Here is a 10,780-nt window from a genome sequence, read left to right on the forward strand (position 1 = left end):
TTTTAACTGCGTTGCGTTAACGAATAACGGGATAACATCACGTTTCTCTCAACGCCTTTCAACGTTCTACAACTTTTATTCTTTGCAAATCCCTGTCTCTATATGATAAACGCTGGTTATCCGCGGAAGGAGCGAGGACAACGAAGTGTTACTCGATGATCAAAGACAGGAAGATCCTGGTACGCGATAACGTTACTAATTTCCAATTACGATATGTGTGATTACGTAACATCTGCTGTCTGCATAATGCGTTAACGATCCGCGCGTTGATCGCATAAATATAAATCGAAGGGAATGGAATCGCTCGAAACTCATGCAACTATCCGCAGGTGTTTAAAATCGTGTTTCTACACCGCCAACGTAACGTCACGCCAGTCGAATCGAAAAATTATTACTAGACAGAGAAGGTGAACAAAAAACGAGGTAAATAGGCTACCGATTGAATAATATCATAACGATCGTATCTCTGGTTTTTGCTCGTCTTTTATATTTGTTTCAAATGTATAAAATATAATCGTATCGATATCGTCCACGATTAAAGCCATCCATCCGCCATCGACGAGGAACGAACGATTATATTTTATCATTTATGCGAATCCTTCTCTTCTCTTCTTTCTCTATTTACGCCCCTCGCCTTGCTTCGTACCGCCGATGATTCACAATTCGATGCACCTGAACAGCTGGAACGTCGCAGATTTTTCCGTACGATAACAAACGTGTTTTTGATGGCCTGCTTTAAACCGTGACGATCGCCATGACGTGCATCAATTGTCGAATGATGTAGTGCGACGATACTCCTACGCAACTTTTTTTTACGCTGTTTTTTCCTCTATTTTTCTTCCTGTGTGTTATCACATGATCATGAGATACCTGTATAGAAGATGCAAAGAGTCTGTGAAGAATTTACAGATATTTAAGATTATCATAATGATTAAGCAAAAGCTAAGATGCAAAATATTGCTCAAGATGTAATTATGTAATATTTACTCAATTTCTAGAAGACTGTTTATATCTTGTTGTTATTCTTGATATGGAGATAAATATAGTATACTTTATTAAGACCTAGATAAAAGACTTTTTTCTCGTTTCTCTTCTCTTACTTAATCACTAAGAGTTATATAACGTTTATTCGATAATTCTGCTTCTCCTGACCTTTCCACAAATGGTTGTTTATATCTCGAAATTCTTGGTACTTTTAATCAAATTTTAATAACAGTACTTTACTCGTCAGAAGTAAATAAAAAAGCTCTAAGTAGAAGCAAGGATTTACTTACCTTTCCTTTCTCGAATCTCAGTTAGCAATGTTGTTCCTCTTGAAAGATTTTCCAAGTTTCCAAGACAATTTCCACGCTGGTAACATTGTATATATTTCAAGTATCGTGAACCACAGGAACTTGTTGAGGCAATATTGAAGAAAGCAAAGAGAATGAAGATTAAATTCTGACAATAAATAAAAATCCAAATTCTTCCTAAAAAGCTTGTGATCTTTAGTTAAGAGTTCGATTTTTCACATTTTTCAAGGTAAATTAAAAAATTGTTTAATAGAGGAGGTACAAAATAAATGTATACAAACCTTTTTTCAGACGACATGGGCGTACTTCGTGTTTGCAGCGGACCTTGAAAATTTCGAGTATATGTTTGGGGCATCAGCTTTGGATAAATATCCAGCTCTTCGAGCATTGAAGAGAAGGATTCATAGAATACCGGCTATTTCTGATTGGCTGATTAGGCGCCCATACACAAACAGCTAAAAAGCTAAAAACGTGTGGAAAAAAGATGACCAGTATACCACTACATATATGTAGTATCGTGGACGAAAGGCCTAAGAAATATCGGGCGAACTATGAACAATGTCGCGAGAGCCGAGGCGCCGTCGGGCCCATCAATGTGTCATCGGTCTTTTCAAGTGCATAGTTTCGTGGAAAAGACCTACGTGACCCTGGCTACGAGCGTCTGCAGAACACGTGTGCGGTGGGCCTAGGAAAAAGGCAATAGAATGCGACAACGGCCAGAGTGTGAGTCGAGAAACAGAGTGTGAGTCGAGGAGCCGAGTGCGAGTTGAGCGGAGACAGAGTTTGCGAGTGGCGTTGCCGAGAGAGTGTTGATTGCGTTTTGGTAAAAGTCGAGTCGCTATCTAGTTATTTAGTTGCGCTGTTTTCTGTACGTTTGGCGTGAATAGTTCAGGTTGAACAACAATCGTCTTTTTCTGTCTGATTAACATCTCTATTGTCCACTCCTTGTAAATACATTATATCACGATATTACATATTTTTGGGGGCTCGTCTGGGATTGGACAAGACAGAAAACGAAACGGTTTAACAGAGCTATTCGAGCTAGTTGTGAATTTACCGGTACGCGGTGCGGTAAAAGACGATATCGTTGACTGTTTAAGTTTGTGTAGTGTGAAAAATGGCAAACGTTGGGGACGAACGATTGTCGGGTGAAGAGGGTTCGACGCTGGAGGAGCTGAGGAGTAAGCTCGCGCGAATGAACCTCCCTATATCGGGTGCGAGGTCAGTGCTGATTGCAAGGCTGAATCGGGCGTGTAGGGCTGGACAATCGTATCCTAAGGGATCGACGGGCGGTGAAGAGCTAACCGGTCAACGAGATTTAGGAAACGTACAGAGAGCTGAGCGTGATTGTAACGAAGATGAAGATGTTGAGAAAATGAATACGAAGGAGTTGAAGGAGCGCCTCGCTGGTTTGGGTTTAAAAACGACGGGAAGAAAAGTAGAATTACGCGCACGGCTACAAGCGGCCATGGATGGTAACTACATATCGTCGGAAGAAGAAAGCGACGACGAAAGTGAGGATGAAGATGACAAGAAAAACGCAAGAGGATACAAGAGAGATACGCGAAGGGTGTATCAGGACCGTGATGAATATTGTCGAAGGGCATGTGTTGGTTCGACACTGAGTTTTAGAGACGTCGAAGATGCATTAGAGTCGTTTAGTGGCGACAAAGGTGAAAATGTCGAACGATGGTTCGAGTCGTTCGAGGAAGTCGCTGATACGTGCATGTGGTCGGATGGGCAGAAGGCAGTCTACGCCAGGAAGCTGCTGAAGGGATCAGCGAACATATTTGCGAGCTTCGAGTGTCATTCCAGGACTTGGCATGAGTTGAAGAGGGGGCTAGTGAAAGAATTTTCGAGGAAAGTCAACAGTAGGCAAGTACATCAGAAACTTGAAGAAACAAAAAAGGAGAGTGATGAAGCATGTTTGGCTTACATGTACCGCATGCTCGAAATAGCCAGCCATGTGGACATAGAGGAGGAAGCAAAGGTGGAATACATAGTGGATGGAATAATAGACGACGAGAACAATAAGGCTATATTGTACGGCGCTACGTCAATCAAAGAGTTGAGGAAGAGGTTAGTGATGTACGAAGAGCAGAAGAGTCGCAGAGCAAAGTCGATTGTGAAGCCGGCTAAAACCCAGAAGAACGGGAAGCCCAGTCAATCTGTAGATGCAATGAAGAAAAGAAGATGCTTCATTTGCGGTAGTGAGGATCATCTAAGTGTTAAGTGTCCGGAGAGGGGAGAAAGTGTTAGGTGTTCGAGTGCAGCGGATTTGGACATATTGCAGCGAGGTGTACGGCACGACCGAAAGAGACTTGCGTAGTGTCAAGATCCGAAAAGGGGAAGTATGTGAAGGAAGTAATCGCAGGAATTAAGCTTCTATTCTCTGAAATTACTCTCAAATCTCAGAGTCAACCCTTCAAATTCTCCACACTGGATCTTCGATTCTTAATATTTGTAATATCGTAGAATAGCTTTGATTGGAGATCGGCTGAAATTAGAAAACACCGTGTACGTCGTCTTTCGTGATTTGTTTACATCCAAGAGCGCCTAGTAACAGTGACGCGAGAAAAGATAAGCAGCGTCAAAACAGAAGTACGGTTCCACATTTCAAGGAGTGGCAATCGAGAGGCCAGAGTATGTGAGCCGAAAAGTGTGTGTGTGTGTGTGTGTGTGTGTGTGAGAGAGAGGACGAGAGCAAGAGCGAGCACGACCGAGCAGGAGTGTATTGGCGAAGATCAGAGCTAATTGAGTCGTCGAAGAGTAGAGTCGTTAGAGGTTTCGAGTCGTCGAAGAATAGTCGTGAGAATTGATAGAGTTGTTAGAGAGAGAGTGTGTGTGTGTTAGATTCGTTGTGACGAGAGTGATCAAATAACTGTAAAGTTATTTGATATAGATACGAGTATTGCATTTAGTTTCCGTTAAATAAATATCGTTCTCTGTTCAATTTATATTTGTATATTCAATTTAATATTAATAAATTGGAAGCAATCGGAAAAAAATTTCTATCCTTATTTTCCGATATTACATATTTGAAGCATAAATTAAAAATCGACACATTGACTACTTCAAAGAAATTAGCCCGAACGAGACATAACTCGTTCATCGTGGTTTTCGCGCGAAGTAAATATGCGGTTTCTCAATCGTTGTGAGATTCCAACGACGTTAATTCTGTCGAAACGGCGACGCGCGACGACGATCGCACATTCTGTTGCTAGCGAGTGCTTGCAAATCGCGACGATATCGAGCGTAAAGACTAAGCGCAAAAATGGAGGACACTCGGCGGGGAATTGGAAATGCTCGATGACGAAAGGTATTTCAAGGTGTAATTACATCCACATCCAATTGGATCGCACCTTCGTTCGGTTGCTAGGTCAACAACCTTCGATGTTATTCAAATAATGCAACGGCTGGAGCAGCCGGTAGCGAGTCGTAAAAGTTTCAATAAAACACGTTCCTGCTAGTGAACGTATGTTAAGACTTACACCGAGTTTTATTTCGCTACACCGTTTACTAGTTCGAAACGATCGATTGCATAATAGTAGCTGTTTCTTTCATCTCGGAAACACGATCGTAAACGGTGACAACGATCCAGCTTATTCCTGATCGTGTTAATTTCCACGCAAACTTTGTAAACATTATACGTCGCGACGCTCTCGTTAACGCGTCATTCCCTCCAACTCAAAAGTCTTGCAACTTTGGTGATCCGTTTTCTGTGTAAAATTGGTTACGAGCATCAGGGGACTTATCGTCGTAATCGGTAAATTGTTTATTAAGGATCTACAGCTTTTAAGGATTTCTCTCTAGAGATTTAGAGATTAGAAGTTTCGTTAACGCGTTATCGTGTCTCTAACTCGATCTTTTTTCGTGTAAATTGGTCACGAGACTTACGAGCTTCGTTGTAAATAGAAGATTAGTAATATTTCGTAGTTTCGTGATAGTATATAGACATTTTAGTGCTTAAACGCGCAATTTTTAGTTCGCTTTTCGCTCGCATCGGCGCTATGAAACGGATCAATATCTCAACACTTTCCTTTAGTTCTACGAATCATCTTTCGACCGGCTTTTCTTGGCCTACCGTTTCCTAACGCTGTCCTAATACTATCGTCTTGCTGAGATCCTTTTTCCGATTGTATCTTCTGCTTATTTTATTATGAATCCGAACTTTCATTCACGTCGTATGTTTTACAGCGTAAAATCCGCTAGAGCGTTCCAATAAATGTAACCAGTAGGTGCTCTAATACTCAAACGCACCTGTGCGTATCTCTGCATATTTGCTGAAAAAAAAAGATGAATCTTACGTTACATTTCCAATATGCGTAATAAGCCGAAAATTTCTCTGATGCTAATCCTTCGTAACAAAAGGATGGCATCACTATATGCATGAAAATAGCATTTGGCAATCGTTAGAAACACAATACATGGATATATATGTAGTTGCCAAATTAACCTTCGCGGTGTTCAAAGTGAACGGCTAGAAACGATTACTTTTTGCTATACGCGCATGGTTCGATTTCACCATAATTCGTTATTAAGACGTTTCGAGAGAGTCAAAGGATGTGGTGTCGCAACGTGTTGCGCTCGCACAATGCTCTTTGGATAATATTTCCGGAGCGCGTATTATCGCGTACGCCGCGCGAACGCGTTGAACCTTCGCGCAAACAATGAGAGCGTGAACGCGAAAAAATAGCGTTGAGCACGTAACATTCGGCCTGATATCGTTGATTGGCCGCGAATCGTCAATGTGCACGGGACAGTTTTACGTAAAGACATTCGATCCGTACAATTGTGTTCAGACGTCGACCATAGAACGTACTACGTTGATGCAATTAAAATTTCAATGAAACAGGAGAACGCGCTAATAACTAGTCACCCCGTTGTTGACCATAACATACAAATACTTTTGTTTAAGAGCTGCTCGTTAGTGTTTACCGCGTGCAGCGATTTAGTGACGAACAAATTACGTTCAAAGGGTATAGAGCTCGTTCTCGATTAAAATTCTCCTAACTTTCTAATGGTATTAGAAATTATAACTTGAACGTATGTACGCGACTGGCAATAAATATCAGGACAGCCGCGGATATTTAGTATAAATCGAATATGTGTTCCATTGTCCTTAATTTCTTTTATTATCGATTATTATTATTATAATTTTTATATTAATATTAATATTATTTAATATTTTAATATTAATATTATTTAATATTTTAATATTAATATTATTTAATATTTTAATATTAATATTATTTAATTTATTCTATTATTGATTCGTTCCATTCCGTTTACGTCATAATACGTAGCCTGCGGATTTTTACGCATATTTTTCAGAATATAAAGGAAGCGAAAGAAAAAACTAGAAGCTGGATAAAAAATTGTTTTACCTCGATTAAACGTTACAAAGCGTGCTACTTTCCGATGTTTTATATATTTCCACGTGTCACACGTGTACTTTGCAATTTTGCCCTTTCAGATTTCACAGAAATGCATAAAACTTCCGTGAACTAATTTTTTGGCACGTGCACGTGCTTCAAAATAAATTCGATGATATTAAATACCAGATTATAGGAACCAGAAATGAAGAGTTCTACAACGATGGAATGGGTAAATGATTGTCGATCAGACGAAAGACAATAGCAAACAACGATATAGCGATGATTAATTAATGGAAGATTTTTTCCTTTCAGCAAACAAAAATAGAACTTAACGAACTCAGTAATTGATAAATGATTACTTATAAGATAAGTGCATTTTCCAACTGTGAGTCATAGTTAACGTTTAGTTTAGCCTAGGTAGGATCTTAGCTTTGGAGTAAATAAGTATAATAGTAGCAAAAAATCGATAGAATTGTTAAAAGGCTGTGACTAATCCTGGTCGACTGGTCAGTTATCATCTGAATCTATTGTTATTTTGCTAGTATACTTTTCGAATCATTTTCAGCTATTCTATGGGCAAGCATTCGTTTCTTTCGCGCATGCCACGTATCATTCGCTCATTAACTGGTTTTTGAAAGCTTTTACCGGCGAATGAAAAACGTAACGTACACTTGCATAATGCGTTCGAAGTGTTCGTTCGTTCAATATTCATGTAAAGGTTAGGCGATACGCGTGATAAGTCGCGATGCTACGAGATGTGATTAGATGCGGATGTTAATATCTTGTAAATACCTTTCCTCGACTATGATAATCATCGAACACTAAGAATTTCGCAAATCGATGGAATTAATCGGTGATCTTGTGGGAAGAAATTTCGATATCACGATAATGTTAACGATAGTATGTTAATTACGACTAGTACCGTTACTGTTACATTGTTTCATAATTAGTATTAGTTTAATATAGTCAACGACTCCTCCGCAAGCATCCGTGCAAGTGTTATTTATTATTATGCTCACCTTCTATTGAAAAGTTCTTGCCTTGCTCAGCAAGTCTTTTTGATTTTTTTCCTGTAGAACTTCCGCGTGTTACCGATTTTTATGCTATGTACGTGTTTGTAGGAGAACTTTCTCTGAGCCGCGAAGTTTTCTTTCGACGATTCAACGATCGAAAATCAAAGAGAACCAATGTTCTCTCTTTCGATAAAGTATGTGATGATAGCCATTGCCAAAATTATTGATATATTTATCTGGTTGAAGACAATCTAGCAAATTATACAGCAAGCCTAATGAAATAATAATAATCTTTATCATTAAATTGCGCCATTATTTCATAATTTCATTGAAGGATAATAGAAATTCACGAAGCCTTCAAATTGGATTTCATATTATAATAATGTAAACATCGTTTGACGGTATTATCTGGTTGTGAATAGGGTTGATTTGATTCAGACAGCGCCAGTCATCATGACATCGACTTCCTATCTCGTTATGTAACATTCATCAGAATAACAGACGCAATTACCGTCACTGAATTATCTTAATGACATTCGTTATTAATGAGTAAGTGTTTTCGACTTACGTCGGAGGTCGCAAATCTTGGATCATCTTTCTTTATTATCTGTTTAGATCCAATCCAGTTCCTTCACAGAACTTCTTTCCCTTCAATTTACCTCATTTAATAATTCTTCAAAATTTTCTCATTTTCATTTCTCATTGCATTGTTTATTATATATTCTACAAACCCGTATGAACACAACGCAATAAATTGACACGATAAAAGCGTTGAGATAATAACCACGAGACAATACTCGACAATAATAATACGAGACAATAATAATCGAAAAGGCTGATGAAACAAAGGAATGAGTAATTTGTAAAGACAGGAAAACAGCAATTAACGTACATCCAGCTACAATTGAAAATAACTTTCTTCGCTTTAAATGAAATTCCAATCAAATACGTTTTATCAGACTCGACTAACAATCAATATTATTAGCTCAACAAATACTCGAGATTCCCAATGTTTTTTGTCGAGTTTCAAATAGAACGTTAATTACTCGCTTGTCGGAACGTCCATCGGCATCGAAGACCGTGAACCAATCTACGTTATCTTCTCCTTCGTTTCAGGCTGTCGCTGGCGATACCAGTCAACCGCGAAGATTACTCGAGATGCAGCATGTACGATGTAAATTACACGGAAATTTTGCTAAATGGAAGCCACGTACCGGACCCATCGTGGCCAACGAAAGATTGCCAACAAGGATGGGAATTTAATTATACCACCGTCCCTTATGCGTCTGTGGCATCCGAGGTGACAGAAAATGTTCGACTTGTAATTTCCTGCTTTTTGAATATTTTATCTGTTCCTATCAATCAATCCCTTTATACCTTGTATGTCGTATTCGATTATTTGCATGATCTATTTCGATAAAAAATAAGCGTAGTGTACAATTTTTGGAAAGAAAGAAGAACGATGGAAAGGGTCGAATAAACGTTTGTGGAAAGATCGATAGTTCAGAAGTGGGAAAATTAACAATGTCGATTTCCACAGAGGAAAATTATAGTACGTAACAGAATTACTAGTACATATTGCAGTAATAATTAGTGCATGTAGTGAAATTACAGAGTACATTCTAAATTCAAGCGTTACATTGCCAAATAAAATACAATCGAATAAATATTTATAAAAATACTTAAAGAAAAAAAAAGGATAAAAAATTTCGAATTATGAAAGCTGATAAAACTAGGTTGCGATAAAACTGAAAATGAAAATATCGAATTGAAAAGAAACTTTAATAAAACGTTATAACGAGCAACAGCGCGAACACGCAGATTTGTTCGACATAAATTGCAAGACTTTTTGCTCCAGTGGATTTCCATGAACTTTGCGTCGCTCGTCAGGAGGAGAATTATTCATCGAGGGGTAGGAAGCATCCAGAAGAAGGACGCGAGAACGCGCAGGGTCTTAAGCTTCTCCTTCTTTTTTCCTCAAAGGGAAAGAAAAAAGGACAGAGGCGCGCTTCATTAGGAATTTCGAAACTTTGATCGAAAATTCGTTTAATCGAGGCGTTAAAATTGCTATAAGATTTCTGTGATGCTGATCGTGATCAGAAGTAAATCATTCGACTGTAGTTTTCTGTTGCAGCTGGGATGGGTTTGTCAGTATGATGCATTGCCAACCATAGCTCAAAGTATCTTCTTCATCGGCGCTATCTTCGGAGGATTAATTTTTGGATGGGTTGCTGATCAATATGGAAGAATACCAGCTTTGCTCGGAGCTAATTTAATGTGATTTCTCGCTGGGGTGGCTACTGCGTTCACGGGTAGCTTCTGGCAGTTCACTTTGTGTCGTTTTTTCGTTGGATTCGCCTTTGATAATTGCTTCACCATAATGTACATATTAGGTAACCGTTTTTCAATCATTTCTTTTTTGCCCTGGAATTGAGTTTGAAAGCCACACAGTGGCTACAAAAAGTACTTGTACGTATGTATCCTTATTTCCCAATGAAGCGTCTCTCTTCCTTTTTTTTAAATCAGGTTTTACGTTTCATTTTGATAGCATTAATTATTTATAAGCATGTATGAAAGTATTACAAATGATACGAAAGCTAATATTTTAATCAGTCTTATCTTAAGACTTAGTCTTAATTAATTGGTATATATATAAATGCTGTTTTAAATACGATAGTGTACAGTTACTTTTTGTAATTACTGTAAGCAGGAAGATCTCTAAGTTTAAATAACAAAGTAATCTCTACAACATACTGTAAAACTGTTGTTATGCTTGATTTACGACTGACGTTTCTACAAGTATATGAATTTCGCAACAGAACTCACGTTGCCATGCAACAATTTAAATGAAATAGAAAACCATTCAAAGTTACGAAGATGCTTAAATACATATGAATATACATGAGGTCATACATATTTATTTTTTAACTGCGGCGTTTATATCAAAGAGAGGGAGAGAGACAGAGAAAAATTAATTTTCCTGTTTTATAAGAATTTCATGCAAGATAAAAATATGAAACTTTAAGATATTTGGATATATATATACCATTGAATATTTATAATATTTAAAGGTAGTTAGTTCGCAATTATTTTCTAT

General features: G+C 38.2%; 1 protein-coding gene across 2 annotated transcripts in view; it reads left to right on the plus strand.

The window, feature by feature from the left end:
• Positions 1 to 4,249, plus strand: part of LOC126870304 (uncharacterized) — a 104,756-nt gene extending 100,507 nt beyond the window's left edge. The window contains exon 2 of one of the 2 annotated variants that reach the window (XM_050627880.1): positions 2,393 to 4,249. In XM_050627880.1, the coding sequence (XP_050483837.1) occupies positions 2,410 to 3,621 (1,212 nt within the window). In that variant the 5' untranslated portion in view covers positions 2,393 to 2,409 and the 3' untranslated portion in view covers positions 3,622 to 4,249. Of the gene's footprint in view, positions 1 to 1,914 lie in introns of both variants that reach the window. The other variant, XM_050627881.1, reaches the window with a different exon arrangement.
• Positions 4,250 to 10,780: the final 6,531 nt, after the last annotated feature.

Source organism: Bombus huntii, chromosome 10 (assembly GCF_024542735.1).
Source record: "Bombus huntii isolate Logan2020A chromosome 10, iyBomHunt1.1, whole genome shotgun sequence".
NCBI lineage: Eukaryota > Metazoa > Arthropoda > Insecta > Hymenoptera > Apidae > Bombus > Bombus huntii.